At 42.3% G+C, this 15,662-nt stretch overlaps 1 protein-coding gene across 1 annotated transcript in view; it reads right to left on the bottom strand.

Annotated features, from left to right (window-relative positions):
• The window catches only part of RNF214 (ring finger protein 214), a 53,276-nt gene that overhangs the window by 6,086 nt on the left and 31,528 nt on the right, over nucleotides 1-15,662 (bottom strand). Inside the window, 2 exon segments of the mRNA XM_017883002.1 lie at nucleotides 347-405; nucleotides 8,534-8,606. Of these exon segments, the coding sequence (XP_017738491.1) occupies nucleotides 347-405; nucleotides 8,534-8,606 (132 nt within the window).

Here is a 15,662-nt window from a genome sequence, read left to right on the forward strand (position 1 = left end):
AAAAAAAAAAAAAAATGTTGTGGCCAGGTGTGGTGGCTCGTGCCTGTAATCTCAGCACTTTGGAAGTCCAAGATGGGCAGATCACTTGAAGTCAGGAGTTTGAGACCAGCCTGGCCAGCATGGTGAAACCCCATCTCTACTAAAATACAAAAATTAGCTGAGTGTGATGGCACACGCCTGTAGTCCCAGTTACTCAAAAGGGTGAGGCAAGAGAATTGTTTGAACCTGGGAGGCAGAGGTTGCAGCGAGCTGAGATCGCACCACTGCACTCCAGCCTAGGTTACAAAGCGAGACTCTGTCTCAAAAAAAAAAAGGTTTGTATCTCCACTTCCTAAAATAAGGTTACCTACAGCAGGAAAAAGACTGCATCTTAGAACAAAAGCCCTCCATTGAAGGCAGAACGTTCTATGTTCAAGAGAATTCAAAACCATTATGGCATTCTGCATTCTTATTTCCCTACATGTCTTTTAGTATGGGTCCTGAAGAACGCAGGACTAAACACAGGGGTCCACCTTTTTGTTTGTTTGTTTTTTATAGACAGGGTCTCACTCTGTTGCCCAGACCAGAGTACAGTGCTATGATCTTGGTTCACTGCAGCCTCAACCCCCTGGACTCAAGCAATCTTCTTGCCTTAGCCTCCCAAGTTACTGGGACTACAGACACACGCCACCACGCCTGGCTGATGTTTGTTTATTATTTTTTGTAGAGACAAGGGTCTCACTTTGTTCTACAGGCTGTTCTCAAACTCCTGGGCTCAAGTGATCCTGCTACCTCCGCCTCCCACAGTGCTGGGATTACAGGCTACTGTGCCTGGCCAGAGGCCTACTTAATATTCACCCTTAATGCAGCAAACCACTAATTCGCTGCTAAGCACACTGATACAAGCTTATTAATTTTCAATTTTCCTAGCTATAGTAAATATGCTTCAAAAAGAAAAAAATGTTCTCTTCATACCTCAAGACTTCTCATTTTCCTTGGTTTCCTCCCTCCCTACATGCTGTCCCCCCAACTCAGCATGAGAGTGACCAACTGTCCTGGTTTGCCCAGTACTGAGGCATTTCCCAGGATGGATGACTTTCAGTGCTAAAACTGGGATGGGTGATCACCCTACTCAGAACTATAGAGGCCGTTAAGCAACACAGCTGGCAAAAGAATTTCTTTATATTACATTTGATTATGGTAAGTTTTATAGCTGGAAGCCTGGATTACCAAAATCAGTGAACAGAATGGGATGAAAACACTTAGATTATCTCCCCTACATTTTAGAAAAGTAAAAATAAGAAGAAAAGCTTGGGAGGAGTTACATGGTTTTTGTTTTTTGTTTGAGACAGTCTCGGTCTGTCGCCCAGGCCAGAGTGCAATGGCGTGATCTTGGCTCATGGCAACCTCTGCCTCCCGGGTTCAAGCAATTCTCCTGCCTCAGCCTCCTGAGTAGGTGGGACTACAGGTACGTGCCACTATGCCTACCTAATTTTTTGTGTTTTTAGTAGAGACAGGGTTTCACTGTGTTAGCCAGGATGGTCTCGATCTCCTGACCTCGTGACCCACCCGCCTCAGCCTCCCAAAGTGCTAGGATTACAGGTGTGAGCCACTGAGCCCAGCCAAGATTTACATATTAAGAGAAACGTTCCCACTTTTCTTTTTTCTTTTTTTTTTTGAGAGGGAGTCTTTATCTGTTGCCCAGGCTGGAGTGCAGTGGCACAATCTTGGCTCACTGTAGCCTCCACCTCTCAGGTTCAAATGATTATCCTGCCTCAGTCTCCTGAGTAGCTGGATTACAGGCGCCCACCACCATGCCCAGCTAATTTTTTTTGTATTTTTAGTAGAGATGGGGTTTCGCCATGTTGGCCAGGGTGGTCTTGAACTCCTAACCTCAGGTGATCCACCCACCTCGGCCTCCCAAAGTGCTGGGATTATAGTCATGAGCCACCGCGCCTGGCCCCCACTTGTCTTCAGTGAGAGAAACTTTTATTCCCCTTCCGTTTTTGTAGTAACCTTACATATACGAAAGGGAGCAATTTGCTTAACAGAAGTTTATGAGGCCCTTTCCTCTCACACATTCTTGCTTTTGACCCAATTCTCCACACATCCCTGGTTCTCTATTTCATGTATAGGGAGACGGGGTGTGTGTGTGTGCTACACTTATTCATTCAGTCTCTGACATTGTCGGCCCTCTACTGACAAGGTACATTCATCTAATAGAAATGAGAAGTAGGTGGGCATTTTCTGCCTTAATCTTCAGGTAGTGCTTCCCTAAATTAACTTCCTAGCAGAAAACACATTATCTAACAATTCTTTGTGGGTTTTTTTTTTTTTTTGAAACTGTCACCCAAGCTGGAGTACACTGGTAGGATCTTGGCTCACTGCAACCTCCACCTCCCAGGTTCAGGCAATTCTCCTGCCTCAGTCTCCCAAGTAGCTGGGACTATAGATGCGTACCACCACATCTGGCTAATTTTTGTATTTTTAGTAGAGACGGGGTTTTGCCATGTTGGTCAGGTTGATCTTGAACTCCTGACCTCAGGTGATCCACCAGCCTCAACCTCCCAAAGTGCTTGAATTACAAGTGTGAGCCCCTATGCCCAGCCTGATAATTCTTTATACAAGGATTTTATCGGTAGCTGTGTCTTCATGCTACAACACATATTCCTTCAGTTCTAAAATATATGAAGAATCAGATGCTCTTACATAAAAAGATGTGAAATACATTACAGAGTCAATCCACCTAGCTTACTATTCACTCTGACAATCGGATAATTGTAGGAAAACATGACAGTTGCCTTCTGTGATTGATGTTATCCTTCAATATTATAGATGCTCACTGAACATCTCTAACTTTCATTACATTGTCAACTACAAATATAAACTTATATTAGAAAAATCAAGTTATGTCAATGGAGACATTCCACGTATTCACACACAAAAAATCTTTTCCTTTGGGCTTTTTGCCACATTTACCTCACTGGGATCTAACAAAAGGAACTACATTAAGAAATTATTGAGGCCGGGCGCGGTGGCTCAAGCCTGTAATCCCAGCACTTTGGGAGGCCGAGACGGGCGGATCACAAGGTCAGGAGATCGATACCATCCTGGCTAACACGGTGAAACCCCGTCTCTACTAAAAAATACAAAAAACTAGCCTGGCGAGGTGGCGGGCGCCTGTAGTCCCAGCTACTCGGGAGGCTGAGGCAGGAGAATGGCGTAAACCTGGGAGGCAGAGCTTGCAGTGAGCTGAGATCTGGCCACTGCACTCCAGCCTGGGCAACAGAGCAAGACTCCGTCTCAAAAAAAAAAAAAGAAGAAATTATTTTCTTGGCCGGGCGCAGTGGCTCACGCAGTTTGGGAGACCGAGGCAGGTGGATCACAAGGTCAGGAGATCAATACCATCCTGGCTAACATGGTGAAACCCCGTCTCTACTAAAAATACAAAAATTAGCTGGGCGTAGTGGCGAGCACCTGTAGTCCCAGCTACTCGGGAGACTGAGGCAGGAGAATGGCGTGAACCCAGGAGGCAGAGCTTGTGGTGAGCCGAGATCGCGCCACTGAACTCCAGCCTGGGCGACAGAGCAAGNTGATCTTCCTGAATTGGCCTCCCAAAGCTCTGGGATCACAAGCATGAGCCACTGTGCCCAGCCTCATTCCAGTTCTGAGGGGGAATGCTTTCAGCTTTTCTCTCTTCAGTATGATAGTGGCTGTGAGTTTGTCATATATGGCTTTTATTATTTTGAGGTATGTTCCTTCTATGCCTAATTTGTTGAGGGTTTTTACCACAAACGGATACAGGATTTTATCAAATGCTTTTTCTACATCTATTGAAATGATCATAGGGTTTTTAATTTGGTTTATGTGGTGAATCGCATTTATTGACTTGTGTATGCTGAGCCATCCTTGCCTCCCTTGGATGAAACCCACTTGATTGTGCTGAATTATCTTTTTGGTACGCTGTTCAATTCAGTTTTGCTAGTACTTTGCTGAGGACTTCTGTATCTATGTTCAGCAGGGATACTGGTCTGCAGTTTTCTTTTGTTGTTGTGTCCTTTCCTGGCTCTGGCATCAGGCTGAGACTGGCTTTGGAGAATGAGTTAGAGAGGATTCCCTCCTTCTTGATCTTTTGGAATAGTTCCAGTAGAATTGGTATCAGTTCTTTGAATGTCTGGTAGAATTTGGCTGTGAATCCATCTGGACCTGGGATGTTTTGGTTGGGAGATTTTTTAAATCACTGATTCAATCAAACTACTTGCTATTGGTCTGTTCAAGATTTCTGTTTCTTCCTAGTTCAAGCTTGGGGGGTTGTGTGTTCCAGGAATTTATTCAGTTCATCTAGGTTTTCTGGTTTGTATACATATAAGTGTTCACAGTAGTCTCAGATGATCTTTTGTATTTCTGTGGTATCAGTTATGGTATCTCCCTTTTCATTTTTGACTAAGCTTACTTGAATCCTCTCACAGCTAATCTAGCTACTGGTCTATCATTTTTGTTTATCGTTTCAAAGAAACAACTTTTAATTTTATTGATCCTTTGTATTTTTTGGTTTCAATTTTGTTTAGTTCTCTTCTTTGTTATTTCTTTTCTTCTGCTAGCTTTGTGTTTGGTTTCTTCCTGTTTTTTTAGTTCCTTGAGGTGTGATATTATTACATTGTCAATTTGTGATCTGTCTTTTTGATGAAGGTATTTGGCACTACAAACTTCCCTCTTAGTATTGCTTTTGCTGTATCTGAGATTTTGACAACTTCTGTCACTACTATCAATCATTTAAAACAATTTTAATTTCTATCTTGATTTCATTGTTAACTCAAAGATCATTCAGGAGCAGGTTGTTCAATTTCTAATTTTTATAGTTTGAGAGTTCCTCTTCAAATTGATTTCTAGTTTTATACTGCTATGGTCTGAGAAAACATATTATTTCTATTTTAAAAATATATTAAGACTTGTTTCATAACCTATCATATGGCCTATCTTGAAAAATGTGCCACTAGGCCAGGTGCAGTGGCTCACACCTATAATCTCAGTGTTTCTGGAGGCTGAGGTGCATGGATCACTTGAGGTCAAGAGTTCAAGACCAGCCTGGCCAACATGGCAAAACCCCATCTCTACAAAAAAAAAAAATTTACAAAAATTAGCCAGACATCATGGTGCTCATCTGTGGTCTCAGCTACTTGGGAGGCTAAGGCAGAAGAATTGCTCGAACCAGAGAAGCAGAGATTGCAGGGAGCTGAAATTGTGCCATTGCACTCTGGCCTGGGCAACAAAAGCAAAACTCCATCTCAAAAAAAAAAAAAAAAGAATCATGGCTGGGCACAGTCACTCACACGTGTAATCCCAGGACTTCAGGAGGCCAAGGTGGGCAGATCACCTAAGGTCCGGAGTTCGAGACTAGCCTGGTTCAATGTGGTGCAACCTCATCTCTACTAAAAATACAAAAAAAAAAAAAAAAATTAGCTGAGTGTGGTAGTGAGCACCTGTAATTCCAGCTACTCAGGAGGCTGAGGCAGAAGAACTGACTGAACCCAGGAGGTAGAGGTTGCAATGAGCCGAGATCATGCCATTGCAATCCAGCCAGGGCGACAAGAGCGAGTCTCCATCTCAAAAAAGAAAAAAAGAAGTCATTTGTTTTCCCAGTACTAGGGGCTTTCTCCTCTCTCCTCTTAATCTAGTATGATAGTATATTGACCCCAAATTCTAACTAACTACGCCTTTGAGTTACCCACCATTGAGTTATTCCATGTGTATGCACATTGCACATGTAAATAAACTCTGTTTTTCCCTCCTGTTAATCTGTCATTTTGAAACTGTCCCTATATACTGTATGAAATTCATCAGGGAAGAAGAGCGGGGAGAAACGAAAATAAACAAGGCTTGCAGCACATGCAGTGTTTATCATGAGGTCAGCTTGCTCTCTGACTAGCTTCTTCACCAGTGTTTGGTGCCTGCTGTCTCAGAATCACATAGACCCTGCTACGAGATTAAAGTTTCCCTTAAGTGTTCTATAGAAAACATGAACATTATAAAACATTGAGTTTTCCCTTTAAGATATTACTTCAGGTCCTGCACAGCAGTGAAATTATTGACATCAGCCTGTCTGAAGGACCCCACTAACGCCAGTTGGTTTGAAGGATCCCAGAGGAGCTGACTCACAAAAGAATGCAGTTTCCACATCTTGATGATTTCATCCCCCATATCTCAACCAATCAACGACCTCAATTTTCCAGCCCCTTACCTTCCACAATCCCCTTAAAACGTAAAATACCAGCCCATAACTCCTCAGGGGAGATAGATTTGAGGGTCTCTTCCCATGTCCTCACTCAATGCTCTGCAATCATTAAACTCTTTCTCTACTGCAAACCCTGCTGCTTCAGTGTAACTGATCTGTTACTGCCCAGTGGTCATATAAACTTGTTGGTTGTATAACATTTTGTCAGTTTAATTTTCAGGCCCTAATCTCTAAACATAAAAAGGTAAAGAAAAGGTTTCTCTTCCCCTATACAACATAGGTAAAATGTCCATTCAAAATTCAAGGTAAACAAATAGATTTTAATGTGCTAGTATAAAAAAAAACCTCACAGACTGCCAGGAATATAAAAATATTAAAAAAAATAAAACAAATTTAAAAATAAAAGCAAAATGTTTATTGATGTGGTTTCGGATCCCACAATGCAACTAACCTTTAAGACACCAACACGTCAAGTTTTGGTATAGTATCAAAGATGAATATCCACAATTATCTTTAAAAGCTATTAAAATACTCTTTGCTTTCCAACTATTTAGCTATATAATCATCAGATTTTCTATATTTCAACCAAAACAACATATTGCAATTAAATATAGCAGATAAGAAAAGCTTCTTCCATGAAAGAGATTTACAACATGTAAACAGTATTCTTTAAACTGATTTTTATCTGAAAACTATTTTTCATAGAAAATATGCTAATTATGTTAACACATAGGTTTATTATTATTTTAAAATACATTAATGCATAAATATTAAATTTTTTCTCAGTTTTAATTTCTGGTTCAGTAAATACTGATATATAAAATCCATATAAAGAAAACCTCCCTGGGGTCCTTGTTAATTATTAAGTTTAAAGGGGTCCTTAGACTAAAATGTTTCAGCACCTCTAATCTACTACACTCTCATCTCATCTCTACCCACATGGATACTTTTTAGCATCTAGTCATATTCCTTATTTTCTACCCTTTACAACAACCTTGTGACCTCAGTATCCATATTCATGATCTATTTGAGACTAACACCTTGGAGTTCTTCCTCCTCCTAAACTTCATTCCTTGCCAATAGCCTACCAACAAAGCCATTTCTTTCTTTTCTTTTTTCTTTTTTTTTTTTAATTTTTAAATTTTACTTTAAGTTCTGGAATACAAGTACAGAACATGTAGCTTTGTTACATAGGTATATGTGTGCCATGGTGGTTTGCTGCACCTATCAACCCGTCATCTAGGTTTTAAGCTCCACATACATTAGCTATTTGTCCTAATGCTCTCCCTCCTCTTCCTGCCTACCCCACCAACTGACCCTGGTGTCTGTTGTTCCCCTCCCTGTGGCCATGTGTTCTCACTGTTCAGCTCCCACTTATGAGTGAGAATATGCGGTGTCTGGTTTTCTGGCAGCAAAGCCATTCCTTGAACGTTATTAACACACAGATAATCTACACTGAAAACCTCAAACTTTGGTCCAGGCAAGGTGGCTCATGGTGGTGGCTGGTGTTTGTTTTTAGAGACAGGGTTTCACTGTGTCACCCAGGCTGGAGTACAGTGGCACGATCGTAAGCTCACTGGAGCCTCAAACTCCTGGGCTCTAGTGATTCTCCTGCCTCAGCCTCCCAAGTAGCTACAGGCATACACCACCATGCCTGGCTACCAGCACTTTGGAAGGCCAAGGCAGGAGAATATCTTGAGCTCAGGAGTTCAAGACAAGATTGGGCAACATGGCAAGACCCTTGCCTCTACAAAAAAAGAAAAAGATTAACTGGGCACGGTGCTGTGCTCCTGCAGTCCTAGCTACTTGGGAGGCTGAGGTGGGAAGACTGCTTAAGCCCAGGAGGTTGAGGCTACAGTTGAGTTATCATCACACTACAGCCTGCATGACGCAGTGAGACCCTGTCTCAAAACAAAATACAACAACAAAAAAACACCTCAAACTTTGTTCTGTTATTTTGTGACCACAACCTCCTTTCTCATCACCATTCCAATCCTTCACAAGGAATTAATGGGCACTGATCAACTCCTACACTATCCACGTCATTAGCTTCATTTCCAGCTCCTTTTCCGATAATGTTTACTACACATACTAGGCATAGATATCCTGCAAATACTTCAAATTTAACCTGTCCAGAAGATAACTTAGGACTCTGCTTCTGCCCAAAATGGAGTACCAGGGACAGATTTGCCCTGTGGCCCTACAGAACTAAACAACTGGACAAAACATATGAAACAATGTTTTCATACACTGGACAATAGGCAGCACAGGACTATGATCACTGAGAAAGGAATACATATGAAAGCAGCCTTACAATTGCTCCAGCTCACTGCCTGGAGGTAGTTTCCAGTCTGCAGTACAGGGACAGCAAATGCAAACAGAGCTGGCATTGTTGCTAAATAAGAGACAAAAACAGGAGTTCAGAGAGGCCAAGGTGGCTAGAATTTTGAGGCCATAATACAAAGAGTAGGAGCTGTCTTCTTGGCCTTGTTAGGGTACAGAAAACGATACCCCACAATATGATGCTTTGGTATGCTGAGTGCTTTGAATTAAAGAAAACTGGCTGGGCGAAGTGACTCACACCCGTAATTCCAGCACTTTGGGAGGCTAAGGCAGGCGGAACACTTGAACACAGGAGTCTGAGACCAGCCTAGGCAACATGGCAAAAAACTTGTCTCTACTAAAAACACAAAAATTAGCCAAGCGTGGTGGCACATAACTGTAATCCCATCTACTTGGGTGGCTGAGACAGGAGAATCACTTGAGCCTGAAAGGCAGAGGCTGCTACAGTGAGCCAAGATCACGCCACTGCACTCTAGCCTGGGGGACACAGCCACATTCTGTCTCAAAAAAAAAGAAAGAAAGAAAGAAAGAAAAAGAAAACTGAGGCAAGATGTGGTGGCTCACACCTGTAATCCCAACACTTTGTGAGGCAGAGGCAGGAGGACTGCTTGAGTCCAGGCGTTTGAGTTGAGACCAGCCTGCGCAACATAGTGAGACCCTGTCTCTACAAAAAATAAAAATAAATTAGGCTGAGTGAGGTGGCTTATGCCTGTAATCCCAGCACTTTGGGAGGCCAAGGCAGGTGGATCACCTGAGGTCAGGAGTTCAAGACCAACTGGGCAACATGGCAAAACCCTGTCTCTACTAAAAATACAAAAATTAGCCGGGCGTGGTAGTGGGCGCCTGTAATCCCAACTACTCGCGGAGGGGCTAAGGCAGGCAGAACTGCTTGAACCCAGGAAGTGGAAGTTGCAATGAGCCCACATCATGCCACTGTACTCCAGCCTGGGCGACAGAGTGAGACTCCATCTCAAAAAATTTAAAATAAATAAATAAATTAGAGTGGTGTGGTGGCACAAGCTTGTAGTCCCAGCTACTTGGGAGGCAAAGGTGGAAGGATCTTCTGAGCCCAGGAGGTCAAGGCTGCAGTCAGCCGTGACTGTGCTACTACACTACAGCCTGGACAACAGAGCAACAGAGCAAGATTCTGACTCAAAAAAATAAAATAAAATAAAATAAAATAAAAAAGAAAAGAAAAGAAAATTGAAAAGTCTCAGAAATAAGCCTTAGAACCAAGGTCTGTCTCCAACCTTCCCCCAAGCCCATCACTCTGGTCCTCTTTCCAGAAGCACCAAGAGGGATTATCTTTGGAATCTCCTTATCTAAGAAAACGTCTCTGCAAAAGAAATGCAACTATCTTAAGATCTCCCCTTCCCTGTTAAAGAAGGGTAGGTATATAAGCATCTGGACTTCATCAGGTTATCATTCTCCTGCAATTCCCCTGTGCTTATTATGCACATGAAATAAATTTTATATGCTTTTTTATCCTACTCATCTACCTTTTGTCAGTTAATTTTTAGTGAACCTTTAGAGGGCAAAGAGAATGCTTTCCCTCTTCAACCCTATAGCCTCTCAAACTTACAAATCATTGCCAAGAGAAACTAAAGAAGAAAAAGAGCACTCTTCCATGTTCATGAATCAGAAGACTCAATATTGTTAAGATGTCAATTGTTCCCAAATTGATCTACAGATTCAATACAAACCCAATCAAATTCCAAGCAAGCTTTTTGTAAAAGCTGATCATTTGATTCTAAAATTTATATGAAAATAAAAAGTATCTGGAATATTCAAAGCAATTTTGGAAAAAAACACCAAAGTTGGAAGATGCACTGATTTCAACATTTACTATGCGGTTACAAGGAAAGACAAACAGATCGATGCAATGGAATAGACAGTAAAGAAATACAGCCACACTTATGTGGTATAAGGGAAAATACAATTACAAATAAGAGAATTAATTCTCCCTGTTGAAAATAACAAAAAAAGGCTCCCCCCGACCAGTCCCCCAATCTTGTCTTTCAAATTTTCTTTCACCGTCCTTTTCAAGTATATGAAAATCTTTCTAGGCCGGGCGCGGTGGCTCAAGCCTGTAATCCCAGCACTTTGGGAGGCCGAGACGGGCGGATCACAAGGTCAGGAGATCGAGACCATCCTGGCTAACAAAGTGAAACCCCGTCTCTACTAAAAAATGCAAAAAAACTAGCCGGGTGAGGTGGCGGGCGCCTGTAGTCCCAGCTACTAGGGAGGCTGAGGTAGGAGAATGGCGTAAACCTGGGAGGCGGAGCTTGCAGTGAGCTGAGATCCGGCCACTACACTCCAGCCTGGGTGACAGAGCAAGACTCCGTCTCAAAAAAAAAAAAAAAAAAAAGAAAGAAAATCTTTCTAAAGGCTAAAAACAGTCACACAAATCAGGAATGTTTCAAGGACCTGGGAGCCATCTTTTTGAAATGCAAACATCAAAGGAGACAGCTTCCCTATCTCCCAGTTCCCAGTAGGAAGGTAAGAGCCTAACTCTGAAGAGCACCTTGCTCCAACTTACGGAACTACCTCCTGTCAGAACAATATGACTAAGGCCGGGTGCGGTGGCTCACGCCTGTAATCCTAGCACTTTGGGAGGCCGAGGCGGGCGGATCATGAGGTCAGGAGACAGAGACCATCCTGGCGAACATGGTGAAATCCCGTCTCTACTAAAAATACAAAAAAATTAGCCGGGCATGGTGGCGGGTGCCTGTAGTCCCAGCTACTTGGGAGGCTGAGGCAGGAGAATGGCGTGAACCCAGGAGGCGGAGCTTGCAGTGAGCCAAGATCATGCCACTGCACTCCAGCCTGGGCGACAGAGCGAGACTCCGTCTCCACAAAAAAAAAAAAATATATGACTAAGAACAGCTTGTTTCTCGTCCAGATAAAGTCAATACAGGTGGTCTCCCCAATTACCATAATAAATAATTTTTACAACTCAATAAGAAGACAGGATGCTTTTTAAAATATCTGAATAGATGCTTCACCAAAAAAGAAAAAGACAAATAAAAGCATGAATAAATTGTCAACATTAATAGTCATTAGGGAAATACAAATTAAAACCACAATGAGATACCACTATACAGTTACTAGAATGGCTAAAATTAAAGACTGACAAAACCTAGTGTTGGTGAGGACATGGAGTAACTGAAATGCTTGTATGTTGCTGGTAGAAATGTAAAATAATAAAGCAACTTTGGAAAACAGTTTGGTAGTTTCTTATAAAGTTAAACAAACATATGGCCAAAAATCCCACTCACAGCACTTTACCTAAGAGAAAACACGTCAACTTAAGAACTTGTACTTGAATACTCAGATCAGCTTTATTAATAATAAACAAAAAATAGAAACAACCCAAATATCTATCAACTAGTGAATATATAAAGAAATTTGATACAGTCTTACAATGGAATACTACTCAGCAATACAGCAGAATAAACTACGGATACATAAGAACATGGATGAATGGATGAATCATAAAAGAATTATCCTAAACAGGGTAATTACTAAGCAGTTAACAAATCTCATCAATCCTACCTCAGAAAGCCTTTCCTTTCTGTTTCTTCATTACTTGGATAAGGCTCTCATTTCATCTCAACGGCACTCTAATAGTCTCCCTGACACCAGTTTATCAGTTCTTTGGCCCATCTAATGTAATGCAGCCAGAGATCTTCTCCTTCCAATAAACGCAAAGTTGCTCCTAACAGACCAACCAACCTGCAGATTAAAAAATCTAAATTCTGCCCAAGCACAGTGGCTCATAACTGTAATCCTGGCACTTTGGGAGACCAATGTGGGCAGATGGCTTGAGCCCAGAAGATCGGGACCAATTTGGGCAACATGGTGAAACCCTGTCCCTACAAAAAATACAAAGATTGGCCAGGTGTGGTGGTGCATGCCTGTAGTCCAGCTTCTTGGGAGGCTGAGGTGGGAGAATCACTTGAACCTGGGAGGCGGAGGTTGCAGTGAGCCGAAATCCTGCAACTGTACTCCAGCCGGGGCGACAGAGTGAGACTCTATCTCACACACACACAAAAAAGTTATCTACCTGGAGCACCAGAGAGTAAACAAGAAACAGACAAATAATAAACTGGAGAGAATTTGACCATTAGAAAATGTGAATCCTTCTATTTCTTGGTTTGTTATTTGTTTGTTTGTTTTTTGAGTGGGGTCTTGCTCTGTTGCCCAGGCTGGAGTGCAGTGGCACAATCACAGCTCACTGCAACCTCAAACTCCTGGGCTCAAGCAATCCTCCCTCCTCAGCCTTCTGGTAGCTGGAACTACAGGTGTGTGCCACGACACCTGGCTAATTTTTTTCTTTTTTCTTTCGTAGAGACAGGGCCTCACTATGTTGCCGAGGTTGGTCTTGAATTCCTGGCTCAAATGGTCCTCCTGCCTCAGCCTCCCAAAGTGCTAGGATTAGCAGAGAAACAGAATTGAAATAATGGAACTGAAAAATATACTACTGAAAATATGAAATTTACTGCATGGGCTTAATAGCAAAATGGAAATGATATAGAACAGCAAGTGAACTTGAAGACATCAATAGAAATGATCCACTATGGGGCTGCAGTGGCTCATGCCTGTAATCTTAGCACTTTGGGAGGCCGAAGTGGGTGGATCACCTGAGGTCAGGAGTTCAAGACCAGCCTGGTCAACATGGCAAAACCCCGTCTCTATTAAAATACAAAAATTAGCCGGGCGTGGTGGCAGGCGCCTGTAATCTCAGCTACTCTAAAGGCGGAGGCAGGAGAATCGCTTGAACAGGGGAGGCGGAGGTTGCAGTGAGCTGGGATCGCACCATTGCACTCCAGCCTATGCAACAAGAGTGAAATTCCATCTCCAAAAAAAAAAAAGAAATTATACAATATGGCCTGGCGCGGTGGCTCACACCTGTAATCCCAGCACTTCTGGGAGGCTGAAGTGGGTGGATCAGGAGTTCGAGACCAGCCTGGCCAACATGGTGAAACCCTGTCTCTACTAAAAATACAAAAATTACCCAGGCATGCTGGCACATGTCCGTAATCCCAGCTACTTGGGAGGTTGAGGGAGGAGAATTGCTTGAACCCAGGAGGCAGGGGTTGCTGTGAGCCAAGATCATGCCATTGCACTCCAGCCTGGGTGAAGAAGTGAGACTCCGTCTCAAAACAAAAAAAAAAAAAAAGAAAGAAAAAAAGAAAAGAAATAAATTATCCAGTATGAGAAACAAAGCAAAAAAAAACTGGAAAGAAACGAAGAGAGCCTCAGTGAGCTGTCAGACAATATCAAAAGGTCTAACTCACATGAGAGTGGAGGCCCAGAAAGAAAAAGGGGAATAGGGCAGAAAAAAATATTTGAAAATTATGATGTCAGAAAATTTCATAAATTTGGCAGGTGTGGTGGCTCACACCTGTAATCCCAGCACTTTGGGAGGCCAGCATAGGCAAATCACTTGGGCCCAGGAATTCGAGACCAGCCTGGGCAACATGGTAAACCCCTGTCTCTGCAAAAAATACAAAAATTAGCCAGACATGGTGGTGCACACCTGTGGTCCTAGCTACTTGGGAGACCGAGGCAGGAAGATCACATAAGCCTAGAAGGCAGAGGTTGCAGTGAGCCAAGATCACGCCACTGCACTTTAGCCTGTGTGACAGAGTGAGACCCTGTCTCAAATTAAAAGAGAAAAAAGAAAGAAAGAAAATTTCACAAGTTTGGTGAAGGACATAACTTTACAGATCAAGAAACTCAGAAAACTCCAAACAGGAAAAATACAAAGAAAACAGCATGTGGGCAAATCAAAGTCAAACTGCTGAAAACTAAAGATAAGTGGAAAATATTGAAATAAACTACAGAAAAAAAATGACACAATACACAGAGGGAAAGAGAATATGAACTGTCACTGACTTCTCATTACAAACAACAGGAGCCATAATGATATTATAACACCTTTAACTGGGTAAATGAATTGTGAAATATTCATACAATGGACTACTGCTCAGCATTAAAAAGGAATAAACTATTGATATCTACCACCTCATGGATGAATCTCAAAAATATACTGAGTAAAAGAAGCCAGACACAAATCTTTAGAAAAGTTAAGTGTAATCTACAGCGGCAGACACAGCTTAGTGTTTACTTAGGAATGGCAAGAATGATGGAGAGCAGTGACTGAAAATGAATACAGGGAGCATTGTAGAGAAATAGGTATGTGCTATACCGTGGTTGTGTTAGTGTTCACACACATGATTAGTATGTCAAAACTCATCAAAATGTACACTTAAAATAAGTATGTTTTTGTATACAAATTATCTCTCAAAGAAGTTGATTTTTTTAAAAAAAAAACTAAGAGATGGCCAGGCACGGTGGCTCACGCCTGTAATCCCAACACTTTGGGAGGCCAAGGCGAGCAGATCACCTGAGGTCAGGAGTTTGAGACCAGCCTGGCCAACATGGTGAAACCCCGTTTCTACTAAAAATACCAAAAATTAGCCAGGCAGAGTAGTGGGGGCCTGTAATCCCAGCTACTCAGGAGACGGAGACAGGAGAACTGCTTGAACCCTGGAGGCAGAGGTTGCAGTAAGCTGAGATCGTGCCATTGCGCTCCAGCCTGGGCAATAAGAAAGAAACTCTGTCTCAAAACAACAACAACAACAACAAAACTAAGAGATAATTCTAAGTTTCCACAATTATGACTCTAAAAAATTTCCAGGTACTTTATCCAAGAAAATTATAACTCTTTCTGAATCTGCTGGTGGATCATGAAGTCAGGAGTTCAAGACCAGCCTAGCCAACATGGGGAAACCACATCTCTACTAAAAATACAAAAATTAGCCAGGCATGGTGGCGCGTGCCTGTAATCCCAGCTACTTTGAGGGGCTGAGGCAGGAGAATTGCTTGAACCCAGGAGGTGGAGGTTGCAGTGAGCCGAGACCACACCACTGCACTCCAGCCTGGCGACAGAGCGAGACTCCATTTCAAAACAAAACATGTTTTCTCTCCTGTTAATCTGTCTCATGTCAGCTAAATTAATGACCCAGCCAAAGAACTTAGGGAAACCATTTTCCCTCCCCTACAATAACAATCATAAATGTATGTGTATCTAACAATATAA

This window comes from Rhinopithecus bieti, unplaced genomic scaffold (assembly GCF_001698545.2).
Source record: "Rhinopithecus bieti isolate Rb0 unplaced genomic scaffold, ASM169854v2 scaffold_11964, whole genome shotgun sequence".
NCBI classification, from domain to species: domain Eukaryota; kingdom Metazoa; phylum Chordata; class Mammalia; order Primates; family Cercopithecidae; genus Rhinopithecus; species Rhinopithecus bieti.